This window comes from Limanda limanda, chromosome 2 (genome assembly GCF_963576545.1).
Source record: "Limanda limanda chromosome 2, fLimLim1.1, whole genome shotgun sequence".
In the NCBI taxonomy this organism is placed as follows: domain Eukaryota; kingdom Metazoa; phylum Chordata; class Actinopteri; order Pleuronectiformes; family Pleuronectidae; genus Limanda; species Limanda limanda.
This window is the reverse complement of record NC_083637.1, coordinates 20,552,441-20,566,451: the sequence shown is the minus strand read 5'-3', so window position 1 is coordinate 20,566,451 and position 14,011 is coordinate 20,552,441. Positions and strand designations below refer to the sequence as shown.

At 39.5% G+C, this 14,011-nt stretch overlaps 1 protein-coding gene across 1 annotated transcript in view; it reads left to right on the top strand.

Moving 5' to 3' along the window:
• The window catches only part of tusc3 (tumor suppressor candidate 3), a gene marked incomplete at its 5' end in the record, with an annotated part of 65,063 nt that overhangs the window by 17,647 nt on the left and 33,405 nt on the right, over positions 1 to 14,011 (top strand). Inside the window, one exon of the mRNA XM_061085112.1 lies at positions 9,574 to 9,743. Coding sequence (XP_060941095.1) covers positions 9,574 to 9,743 — 170 coding nt within the window. The remainder of the gene's footprint in view (positions 1 to 9,573; positions 9,744 to 14,011) is intronic.

Sequence of the window (14,011 nt, the reverse complement as noted above, 5' to 3'; positions counted from 1 at the left end):
CCATATCCATTCTGCCATGTGAAGTCGTTGCATGGCTTGCCAACTTTCTTACCTTTGCTTCGCTGCTGCCTGGTGTTAAGGACTGATTAGGAGCTTAAAGGGTATTAAATAAATTTGAAATCTGTAACTGCTGCACACTAATATCAACTTTGCCCAGCAGCTGCTTGCTAAATCTTTAACATCATAACTCACTTTTGACATGATTGTTTTCCAATTTGCAGCTCTTGTCATGATGAGTTGTGTTTAGTATTACCAGCATAAAATATTGCTAGGTATTTTTAAAATTCCCTACCTGAAGAAATAACATTACCTGCATGATAGGGCTGCATCTCCATATTCTGCTGTTTTAATTAGTGTCTGTACTAATTTGGCTTTATTCTTAATGAAACTGCAGATTTCTCTTCTTTTTTCTTTCTTAATTGAGTTCTCTTTCTCTGTCTTGCTTAGTTTTAACTTGCTCTGGTGCTTTTCTTGCTTTCTTCTGCCTTACTCATCCCGTTTCCCCCACATATTTTCATTTATTTTCTTCTCCTCCTTTTTGGCATTGTTGCGGGAAACAGTATAGTGACCATATGCTCCCCGAGTGCTTGCGTTAAGCCCCTATTGTTTTTACAGTAGGATTGAACTCCTGCCCTTCGTGTCCGTCCCCAGTTTTTATTGGGATGCCTTTATAACAAAATCAAACTGCACTGATGCCCCATAAACCCAATCCGAGCTCTGTGCTTTCCCCAGAGAAATTATATCTGCAAACACATAGAAAAGACAAATAAAGGGGGAAGAAGAGGTGAGTCCAGGTCAAGCAGAGTGACTAAACAATTAGCCTCAGCATTCTGCTCCTACATTTTGACATATTAATTGCAAGCAAATAAATCACACTCACACTTTTGTGGACGTTTCAAATGACGAAGCCAACCGGTTCGCTTGTTGTCTGCGTGGCCACACAACACAACGCATTGTTCTTCTTACTGTACTGTTTTCTTCTATGTGTTTTTGAATTTGGCGTTAAACAATTTTCTCACCTCGTACCCACAATCACAAATGTCTTACTCAAGATGTACAGATACATTTTATAAGGTCCTTTCTTGGACCATGTCCAATAAGTTGTGTTATCCTGCTGACAAACAAACAAAATAAACCAATGTCTTAAAAGGGTGAACACATATCTTCATTGTAATTTCTAAACTTGTTGTCTTAATTGTGTTGTATTGTAATTTGGTGTCCACTCCATGAAATTTCAGCCCAGTCATCCACACAAATGCTTTTTACTATTTTATCAAATTCACTTTTTATAGACGTATCCCCCCCTATAACTGGTATTTTGAAGTTTAAAAGTTGGTTGTTTAAACTCATATATAGCCTAAACAACAAAAATACACAGAAGATATTTGACAAGCTCCTCACGGAAAGGAGATGACAGAAGATTTAAAATGTCACACCTTGTGTCTGGGAGGTTTGGAGAGAAGCTGTAATCTATAAGCGAAAAAATAAAAAACAATCTTCAGATGTTCTGTAAGCATCATGGAGACAGACACAGAGGCTGGTACTAATTGGGGAAAGATATACAAATAAAATCACTGAAGGGTGACAGACAGGAAGATGCATGGACAAAGGCAGGGGAAAATGCATATATTTCAAATAATTGTTATTAGGCCGATAAGCTGACAAATCCTGCCCACCCACCTTCCACTGACAAGTCTTGGTGTTTCTGGGAATCACAGATTATGGGCTGACAAACGTGGAACTGACACAATGAAAGCATGTTTGATTGATTCAATAGAGGTGAGAGAAGGAAACAATAACGCTGACAGACAAACTGACTCACACAGAAACACTGTCAAAATTTGTGATGGTATATGTTTTTATATCTCACTGTAATAACTCTTCCCTTTGTCCCTTTACTCACAGGATTTCACATAATGCTTTCAATGCATCTCCTGTCTCTGCTTTCTGCTTAATCAAATCCTCTCGCCCTCTATGTCATAAACCTCTCAGTAACCTTCTGCCCCTACATTTGTTATTTAATTTAAACACAGGAATAAAGTTGAAAAAACATGAAATTTCTGAGAAATATTGCCTTTTCTCTTACCCTCTCCTTTGTTCTAAACGCTTCTATACTTTCTTTTTGCATGTGTGTGTGTGTCTCTGTGTTTTAATTATTTTCAGTTTAGCTCAACACAGAAAGCCCTTAAGTCATCATAAGGACACCAGAAATAGACTTGCCGCAAGTTTTTGTTGGTTTTTACAAAGGGCAGTACTTCTCTCTCTCTTTCTGTGTGTGTGTGTGTGTGTGTGTGAGAGAGAGAGAGAGAGAGAGAGAGAGAGAGAGAGAGAGAGAGAGAGAGAGAGAGAGAGAGAGAGAGAGAGAGAGAGAGAGAGAGAGAGAGAGAGAGAGAGAGAGAGAGAGAGAGAGAGAGAGAGAGAGAGAGAGAGAGAGAGAGAGAGAGAGAGAGAGAGAGAGAGAGAGAGAGAGAGAGAGAGAGAGAGAGAGAGAGAGAGAGAGAGAGAGAGAGAGAGAGAGAGAGAGAGAGAGAGAGAGAGAGAGAGAGAGAGAGAGACATGAAAAAGAGAGAGTGATAGTGGATGACTCTTTGTTCCTTGTTACACGAAGCCAATTTCCAGTAATCCCCCTTTCAATGGGTGAATCAGAGGAAACTGTAAAGGAGCCTGATGGCCAAAGCCGAGACCCATTCCCTTACAATAGACCTCTGTTTAGGCTGCTCGGAGCAAGGGATTTGGGGTTGAACAAATACTAGCTTGACAAGATGAGGGTTCACAGATCAAACCCTTCGCTGGCTGGGTAAATCTAGACCGTCCCCAGTAACTACAAGACACTTAAAAGTGCTCCACTGTGCTACTATAATGGTGAATCTAATGCCCTCATATTGATAACTACCTAGTCATAAAAACCAGACCCTCAGCACTTCCTCTGTCTATGTTTTTTCGGGTTCTTGACGAGAGTGCTGTTTTCTGTTATACAGGTATGAAAATCAAACTAATGTACATCATTTAAATGTTGCAACAATATAGGTTTACAACAGCGGGGCTTTCTTCAATGTGCAAACCATATAATTTAAACTGAGAGGTCAAGCTCTCCCACTCAAAACAGCTTGAATTTAATGGAATTTCGAGCAGTTCAGTCATCATATGTAGTGGCCATGAAATAAATCCCATCAACTTTGTGTCTCCAGGACAAATCTCACTATTTTACAGGGTTCGTACGGTCATGGAAAACCTGGAAAAGTCATGGAATTTTAAAATGTGTTTTTCCAGGCCTGGAAAAGTCATGGAAAAAAATAATTTCCCAAAAGTTTTGGAAAAGTCATGGAAATTTGTTATATTCTTATTTTCATGTCGTTCGTTTTAGGGATGGGCATAAATACTCGACTATTGATTAATTGATCATTAAGAATTTCATTGATGACATGTTTTCATCGATAAACTATTGCATGTTCGCTATGTGGCAGGAGGTCGGAATATCCGAGTTGCCCTGAACGCAGCACAGCGTGTCTGTTAGCAGCTGGAGGAAGCAGCCCGGAGCTAAGCCTCTGCTGCTCGGCTTCATGTCCGCACACGGACCCTCAGTCCACGCGGAGGGTAACCCGGACAGACCCGGGTCTGGATGAGGGGTTCCGGGAGTGAGGGCGTTACAACGACCGGACTGAGAGGTCGAGAGCCGTCAGATCGAGCTAGCTCTCAGCGGCTAGCTGCTCTCTCAGCGTGGCTTAGGAGGACAGCAGCGCTTATTTACAAGTGTAACATTGAACGGATCCTGTTTAACTGCAACAAGAGTTGTTAATCTTGTAATAAAGATCTCAATGAGGAAACGCGCTGTTTTTTCTATTTTCACTGCATTTTAATATAGGCTATAAATAGTGAATTTTAATATAAAAATATGAATGATTAATCGAAAAATCGATCGTTAATTCTTCCGACGATCGATTAAGACAATTTAATCGAATGCCCATCCCTAGTTCATTTACGCTGAGTTTTAAATAATTCATACATTTTTAAAGAAATATGCTCAAAATATAAGCAGGCATACTTTGGTTTGTGTCATTTAAGGTTTACTGTATGCCTTGGAATTCTCATTGTTAGTTTGAATACTACATTTTGTCACTTTTTCGCGTATAGACCGAGATTTCACGCAATGTTCGGTCATGGAAATTTGGTTTAAAGTCGTGGAAAAGTCATGGAAAAGTCATGGAAATCCATTGGTCAAAATGTGTATGAACCCTGATTTTAAGGGGTCCTCTCCATCGTCCGTCCCTATACTCTTTTTACTGTTTAAGGGTTGGTTTATCAAACTAATACGCTTCCGATTAGAAATAGTTTTGCATGTTGCAGAGATTATTTATTTTCAGCTGAGTAAACTGTAATTCTCAGAAGGGACAGAAAGTTGAAAATGAATGAATTAAAGAGAGCGAGTGGGAGGTGTCAGGAAGTGACCTGTCTGTCCTCTCTGGCATGTTGAGTGTCGGTCAGCTCTTAAAATACTCTGCTCACTCATTATTTGACGCAATAACTTAGCTGATTGACAGAGTCACCACCTGACTGCCTCCCTAATGCACTGACTGAATCTTTGAGTGCATGACTGACGTCAACTCATTGATATGCTGTTGAGCTGATTCGCTCACTGGATAAATAATTATGTGGCTTATTGGTTACACATCTAGCCGGGCGACTGACCTTTGGTGTGACAGCTCTCGGGCTGACTGGCCGTCGGGTGTAGTGACTCTATGCATGACTAACTGTTTGGCTGAAGAACTTCTCCGATGTCCCCTATAGCCTCTAACTGTGAGGTCATCAGGACTTGAGTCATTCCTGCACTACTCTCCATGTATCTTCCTTTTTAGGTTTCCTATTTTACATCTGTGCATCTCATCATATTCCCTTTCGACACTGCTGCTATTTTTATATTTTTTTTTTAGGTAAAATTCACTGTTCACTTATTCTTTATTTAGCTTCACAATCGGGCTCTCAGCTCACTGCACAGACTTTGTGTTGCAAGAAATGTCGAAATAACAGGGAGCAGCTGAAAAGCAGATAATTGGAAAAGAAAAACATACTTTTAATGGATAGTAGAAACATTAATATAATGAGAAAAGAAGAAGAAAAAAATAAACAAGTAACTAGAGAGACAATTACACCGAAGTTCTGAGCTACTGATACAGCCTGCTGCCTACTCCATGGCCAAACTGAGTGTGTGTTAGAACGAGAGGTCAGGACATTCCTAGACTAATAAAGCAGAATATCTGCAGACCAATTGTGCATCTGAAGCTGCGTTCTGACGTGCACTGGTATCTGCTGATCCTCAGTATTTTCCCTGGAGGAGGTGCATGTGTGACTTTCTCTGATGTTCTAGTATGAGGTCTGTAGAAATCAAGGAGAAGTCCTTTTGAGAACACAGCAGGGGATCCCCCTCTGGATTCACCACAAGCAAGTTGGCCTGTCGATGGCGTTTTTAACACAGGACAGACGCAAAAATGTTGTGCATGTGTGAAAGGGAGACTACGGATAAACTCCATTCTCCGGATTTTACCCAGAGGTCATGTCTGAAAATGGCTTTACTCACTCAGTGTAGATGTGATTCATTTTAGTGCCCTCTGTGCTCACTGGGGTAGAAAATAAATCCTTTAATGGTCCCAGGCTGTTTGGAGAGCTTATGTATTGTACATGTTTGTGTATGTGGATCAGATGAAGCAGGGAGTCATAACACTGATGTGAGGGAGTCTAACATAGGATATTCAAAGAGCTCTGTGCAGAAAGTGCTCTTTATGAGAGTTTTAACTACTTTGCAGATTACAGGCCTCATTCCGTCTTAATACAGGAAATAGATTTGACCGTGAACTCTTAGATAGTTGACGTAAGTACCTCAGCTGAACCAGGCATATTATTTGAATCCATCATGGTTAGTGGCAAGCATTTAGTTTTTAATGAGCTCCTCTTTTAGCACAAGGTGTTTTCTTTTCAGCTTCGGTGTTAATATGTTTGTTATACAAGAGCAACACTTTTACCATCTTTACCTGTTGTAAGTATAAACTGAATACATGGATGTAAAAAGTGTTTTAAGGTTTCTGAAGGGCTTAAACAAAACTTACAGTGAATAGATTTGAACTCAATCTTTTTTCCATTCTCCCTTAGTTATTTTTTTGACAATGAACCAGCATTTGGCACCTTGAAGAATGTTTGTACGGTCACATGTGTGTAGACAGCTCACATTCCTAGAGGCCAGTGTTGTCAAATGACTGAATTACTCATTCTCACCATTATTTTCTGACACTTAATATTTTGCAGGAGCTCACCATCCGTGACCGATGTCATTCTGGGCTGTTTGACAGAATTCACCCCTTCATTTAAAAACTCCACACTTCGAGACTCACACATCATGGATTTATTTACTTTCAGTGTTCAGAGACTCCTCCAGGTTAACAGGGACGAACCAAACCCTTTTAAGGACGATTAAATGTAGTAACAAGGACGATGGCCCAACCGTAGTGTGTTTGTCTGTTTAGTTTTCAGCTTATTAGTTTTATTAAACACTGTTGGTAGGACAGGTTATATTTAGACTTTCCAAACAACTACTTATGCCTAAAAACATGCGCTACAGTATATTACAGCTTCTCCTCGTCAGCTGCCCTCCTCTCCACTGTTTTTCAGCACCTTTAACATCGCTTACACTTCCCTCGCAAGTATATTTTGGTATATTTACAGCTCAGTTGTGTGTGTGTGTCCGTGTGTGTGCGTGTGCGTGTGCGTGTGCTCTTGCAGAATGTGAGTAAGCCGGTGCATCATTACTGCCAGCATGATTGGCATCCAGGACTGACAGCTCTCCTTTTCTGGCTGAATGCACACGAGCAAAAACTTTACAGATAAATTAAAGACAAAGGTGCACAGGAAAACAATATACCTTCTGCGATTGGCAGTCCCAGTTGTGTGTGGTTGTGGTGCCGTGTTGTACTTGTTTAGTCAGTTTCTTGGTGAACTTTCCTCATCGTACTTTACATGGCTCATTGGTGCTGGAGTGTGTTGTCTGAAGTGAACAACTAATACAGGATTAACACGTGTCTTACTGTCTCTCTTTGCTGCTTTTTCTGCATGTGTGAGTATGAGTGTGTGTATGTGTGTGCTGTGCATGCTTATGAGAGAGAGATATATTTCTTGCTCGATTAGCAGCAGGAGTGAGGTGCAGTGCTAAATAATTTAGCTACTGTCTACTTGATCCCATACTCGTGAACTACTAGGTATAAAGATGGAAGGGGAGGAAGAAATGGAAAGACACGGTACACAAAGTAGCTTGAAATGCTCATACTATCGTAGAATAAATTGCTTGTAGATTGGAAAAGGAATTTTTGAAAGAGTACTGCTACAACAAAGCCCAAAATATCTCTCTGCTGCATGCGTATGCTGGTTGTCAGCAGAGGGTGAGAAGCACAGAGACTGTTGTAACCTTGTCAAGAGGTCAGCACTCTCAACTGGCTCTGATGGGAAATACTTTATAGTAATCCATTTAGAAGTAAACAATTAAATGGGCACAGCTTTGTTGGTTATGTTATCCTGATAAAAATAGAGCAAATTCAGCTTCAAGCCGCCTTTATATTTTTTTATTTTGAGACTCAAGAAGTGTTTAGTGGACTCAAACACTTCAGCCACCCCTCTATTGGAAGAGTGGTGAGTATATTCCATTTTTTGGTGAACTACCACTTGAAGCTGTTCTTGTATAAAATTCTGAAATATATATCCTATATCACCATTCATCTTAAAAATAATTACAAAAATCTAAAATGCCGAGCCCCAGTTACTACTTGATGTAAACTATGAGCAGAATGATTTTTATCAATGCATAAAGTACAATAAACATGTACTTAAATTACACATTCCCCACATGAGTTAAGAAAAGAGAAGAAATTGACATTCATCAGTAGCATCTTTATGTACTAAAGATGCTTCTCAAGAGGTAGGGCTGGGCGATATGGAAACAAATCTTATCCCGATAATTCTTATGACATCAGTCGAAATATATTGCGATATATTTCAAATCAGCGCCACTGCACTGAGGCACATTACTCTGTGCAGGTCAACAACTCTGCTGACTCTTCTTCTGTGATGTTTTTTCAAAGTAAACATCAGTCCGCTACGTGTCCTAATCTGATCAGTGATAGTGTTTATTGGTAAAGTGTAACATTAGCGCAGGTCAGTGGAGGAGTGGGGAGGAAGCAGACTCCGACAGAGACTGTGACACACACAGGACGACTGGACCGTTAAAAACATGTTTTGTGTCTGTCTCTGCATCGACGCAGAGTCGTCTACCTTTATGAAGCATCCGTAACGTGAGGACGTGTGCTGCTGCTCCTAAACTCTGTGCGGTGCCCGTCAACCTAACATGACTTTGCTGTAACTCTATACCAGCCACATGATTGGTGCCGCGCTATTCTCATTATCATTGGCTGTTTGTGTTGTCTGTCACAACATGGATGGAATAAGTTCTATCGAAGTTATATAGACATGTCTTATATTTCTATCGAGGAAAAGTTACATTGTGATAATTATCGCTATCGTTTTATCAGCCAGACCTATAAAGAGGGAAGTAGACTCATATTTGTCTCAAAAGTTTAATACTGTAAATTTATATAAGCTTGTCGGACATATTTTTTTCCTTCCGTACAGTTTGATCAGCAGAGTTTGGGAAACAAGTGTTTCATCAGCAGTTTTCAATATTTCATCAGCCGTCGGTTCGGTGCTTAAGTTTTGGCAAAGCTGATGCTGGTGGGAACTAAGCAGTGTCCTGCTGAGAAATCAAACACAATCATGCAGACACACAGGCAGGGATACACACAGTACAAGGACACTTTGTGTATCAGCACGAATACACAACTAGCAACACTGAGTCATTACCGTGCCCCTTTATGTGGCCATAATTAGCATTTCAGCTTTAGAGTCCTTGCAAAGGCCCCAGATGATGTGTGTACACATGTCTCCTGTGTGTTATTTACCTTTAGTGTTGTGTTCTTGTGCTGACTCTGTAGTGACCTTTTAGCTAAGCTGGGCCGGATATAATCAACAGCAGACTACAATTTATACACAAACATAAAGCTACACATTTTTCTGTGCACACACACACCTAGACTGCCAGGTCATGTTTCCTTCTCTGTAAATAATGGTTAGGTTTGTTGCATTCCAGATTCTTTGCATACCATTAGTCAGTACAGGTCATGAGTCAAACCTATTAAAATTTAGATTTAGTAACTTGGATCCGGCAACACCTTGCGCTATTTCAGCCGTGGTCTTTTAAAGCTGCAAGTATAAACTGTACAGCAAAGCTTCTACTGGCCATGGAATAGTTGGAGTTATATAATTTCAAACACTGCCTTTATTTCAGGCAACACAAGTCAAGGATTTTGACATATACCGTAGAGAATCCTAGTGATATCTGCGGAGTTAACGATTGCTTTTTTTTTTTCTTTTCTGCTGTTACCTAGCATTGTTCAAATCACGAGAATTACTCTTCTGATTCAATCTGAAAATCCAAACAGTAAACATTGTCCTCTCTGCACTTTGTCTTGTCTGTGTGTTCAGAATGTGCTGTCGGAGAAGGTTGACCAGATGATGGAGTGGTCCTCTCGCCGTTCGGTCGTGAGGATGAACGGTGACAAGTTCCGTCGCTTTGTCAAGGCCCCACCCAGGAACTACTCTGTCATCGTCATGTTCACCGCCCTGCAGCCTCAAAGACAGTGTTCCGTCTGCCGGTATGCACGCACACGCACGTGCACGCACACACACAGACACACACACAGACACAACATGCCAAGCACCTTCTATAGGCCACGACCTGGCATAGCAGCTTTTCCTCCACCCCTTCCTTTGTTGCTCTGTATTATCTGAGATAACTCTATTGTCTTCACGAAAGTTTATTCAGTGCACTAAAGTTCACCTACAGGGGAACACACATACGTGCACATGCATGCGCAAGGGTTCTCGAACTCATCTAAAATTGTACATATACTTCTTCCTCTTACACACACCCACAGACACACACACATAGACGTGCACTTCTTTGGAAACACAGAAAAAAGCTTTATATAACAAGAACCTGTGGGTCACATTGACATTTAGATCAAAGAGACTCCAGCCAGCCATACAACCAAAGGAGAATGAATAAAAAGACCAACAAGACCTACTTACCCACTCGCATACTCAGGGCATTTAATACATTCAGGAGATTTTTCAAAACCCCAATAGCGAGCTTGAAATTGGATTTTTTTTATTATTAACAAAACCAGACTTGCATCATGTATGCCGCAGAATCAAGTGAGACATGGCAAGGTCAAGCATTACACTGACTTGATTTTAATTTCTTACCTCAGAATTGAAATGAATTCCCTTCTGAAGCCAACTATTCTAACTCCCTGTCAATCCAGATGTTTCAGCACCATGGACAGCTCTGCACACAGCAGTAGTTCATTTGTGATGACTGAGTAGCTGTCCATGGTCCTGAAATCTACTTTTCAGTGAAAATCTGATGCAAACACTGTTTTAATGGGATCTGTGTCTCAATTGCAATATGAATACAATGAATGATGCTATATTCTATTATCATGATGGCAGCTGTGAATATGGGACATATGACTGAAATTGCAGCATGATGAGCAGAATCAAACATCATAAAAGTAAATACAAAAATTTTTAATCATTCAGCCACACCCACTTTTATTATAGGCATTGTATTTTAGCCTGTTAATGGTATTAACACCACAATCTAAGGCATAAAATAGTGAAGGGGAACACAACCTACTGATAATGTGTAGCTATGTAACTAATTTGTATCTTCAGATTTTTTTGTATACATCCAAAATAATAGTGCACTTATTTATATTGTATTTTTCTCTGAGTCGTTTGATTTGCAGTCAGTGCTCATCTTTATCTGTTAGATAACACGTGGTTTGATATTTCATGCTTGATTTTCCCTTTTGCATTCATACATAGGTTGTGGCTGGGCTGATGTTTAAGAATGACTGATTTCCTTCACAAATCACTGTCTCTCTCTTAAAAGAAAACTAATTTTCTAAAGCTAAGTTAAAATAAGCATATTTTAAAATAAATTATAAGTCATATTTCTTAATTGACATTCACCCTATTAGATTGTGTGGTTTACATTATGTTTTGCATGTGCTGCATAAACCAGGTAGTTGACCCATATCCTGTTGTTCTTGGGGAAGTCCACATATTTGATGAGCTTTACTGAACTTCTCAAGAGTTCTTCCCCAGGACGGGCATAATAGACAGTATTTTAATAACACAGACAAACGCATTTTTTCTGTGTTTGCTTGGCACGGCCATAATTAAGTACACACTTGCCAAAAGCAGGTGTACACATGTTTTCTCTGTGGGCCAACCCTAAGACACACAAACACAAAAACATTTATCTGTTTATCTCAAAAGCAATTGCTCCCTTTCTTATCAAGGAATCAGCCCACTTATCTCTATTTATCGCCAGATTCATTTGTTAACATCTAAGCATTCAGCCATATTCCCTGCCTTACCTTGCCTTTTTTTTTCATTAGTCTGCTTCCCTTTCTCTTTATTTGTCTGTTTGTCCCACTTCCTACAATTTCAGCCAACCAGTTTTATACAAGCAATTGTATGACATCATTAGTAAAAGACAGCAAGAGAGAGAGAGCGTAAGAGATGGATGTCATATAGTGACCTGAGAGTCTGTGTTAAGAGGACTGTCGGGCAGTAAAGAAGATGGCTAATCACTGGGGTCCTCACTCCCACATCACTCTTCAGCTTTGTCCGCTGCTCCATACTAAGTTTCCTTTTCACATTAGAAACTCACAGTAGAGATGGGATTAATTCAGGTTTACTCATAAATGACAGAGTCCACGTTATATTAATTTTCAAGCTTAGTGTTGATGGTATGGTGAGAGTATTTTCACACAATGTATCATCACCTATAAATTATCAAGTTTCTAAAAAAAGAAAGCAGACAGTGATGCAACAGTTGAGCGACAACTCCAGCTGAACCCTGAACAGAAGTTTGTAGCTCAATAAAGCTTTCCTTTACTGGAATAATAACTCTAACTACTCTATATATTTCCTTATTTTGGCTCCTGGGTACATTTTGCATTGTTCAGTGGGGTTTATTTATATTAAATTATATTATATTCTATTATATATTGAATACATGCATGAATTTGCTTCCATAGATAAGATGGGGGCAATGCATTTTGTCCTTATTCTCAAACCTAATGATCAGTAAGATGTTGGGGTCCATGTCAGTAGTTGAGACCAATTGGATTTTTGGAACACACACTACATATGAGCAATGGAAAACATTGTATTAAATGCATTTGAATTAATAAAGGTGCTTGTCACATGACATCATGTACAACATGCGGCAGCAATGTATACTAAGCTTTTGTCAGTGAGATGTTTTTCTGTTTACAGTTTGACACGATGAACAAGCAGACCATGTTAAATTGAACCATACAATACACATACAACTAAATTCCTTATGAGGATTTTCTGACTTTCAGGCTAAAATGGTTTAACTTATTTCTTTCTCACTGCAATATTTTATTTTGTTTTATTTTGTAATTTTAATTAAAATATTTAGAAGGTGATGAACAAACCCACTAAACCTCATCAGTAAAATAGTCTTATATCATTAGGACATTTGTCGAGACGCTAAACAAACCACTCATGAATAGATGACACAGAGACAGTTCAGGCAGAGGAGGGGTTCCCAGACAGAGATGAGCAGCGCTGTAATCCCTGACAGTCTGCTGGCCTCAGTTTCAACATCTGACTCATCGGCATCATCTCCTCTTTTTTTCTTACTCTAGACACTTCAAAGAGACTGTCCTAACATTAGCTTTGCAGATAACAACGTAACATCAGTGCACATAACAGATCCTGACAGATGATGTCTCTCTAATTAAAGCCAACACAAGAGGCAGTTGACATAAGGCATAATGTCAAAGTGAAGGAGATAGTCTTAAAAAGTCAGAATCAAGAAGAGATGCCTTTGTGAAATTGAACTTTTCATTTTGTCATGCAGAAGGTGACAGAAATGTGCTGGTCCAACCTTGGCCTGACCACTTACATTAGACTGTGAAGAAAATAGAAGTTATGAGTGAGGTTCAAAAAGAAAGGAGAGGAAGAGAGAAATGAAAATTCAGTATCTTCTCATGTCCTTAAAAGAACCTTATGGGATGAAGAGAGAAACGTCACCAAGGAGCTCATGTGCAGTTTGCTTTTCTCACTCCCTTCATCTTCTCCCGTTCTCCTCCCATTTCCCAACTCTTCTCATTTTTTTAATCTTGCACAGTCTCTAACTCTGTCACGATATGCTTATGTCCTCCCTTTTTACCATATCTCCAGCTACTATTTCTGTTTTTGAGGTTACTAAGTTGTCGATTTCCTTCCTCCAGTTTCTCAATCCTATTTGCCTCTTCATGAATAAATGCCCTCAAGTCATCCTTTGTGCAGTGCCTGTACCAATGGCCTCTCTGAATCAAAATCACACCTCCTGTAGGACAAAGAGCAACTCAGTAAACGGAAACAGACTGCAAAGAGGAATTACAACTGAGTACTTGTAAAAAAATACTTGACAGCAAGGAAAACAAAACCTCTTGAGTACACACATTGATCCAGTCTAACTGCCACAGAATTGCTTCCATTCTGATGGTAATACTTGCATCAGCTCCCTCTAGATGTGCAACGGAGGATACAAACTGATGTTTGTGTCTAAGGAATTTTAATTTATAATTAATTATTATGATAATATAATTTGTCATGAAAACTAAACAAGTATTTCCCCAAAATCTAATTTCCTGTTCTAGACAACTGGTTATATGGATCTGAAATTGGGTTTCATTCTGTTTTCGGAACTTGAGTAACTCCTGATTTTAGTGATACCTGCTGTTAAACAGGAAATGCTATAGAAAAAATCCTCTTTAACAGAATAGTAATTATTTACACTATTTGTGTGTCAGATAATGGGAGTATATTA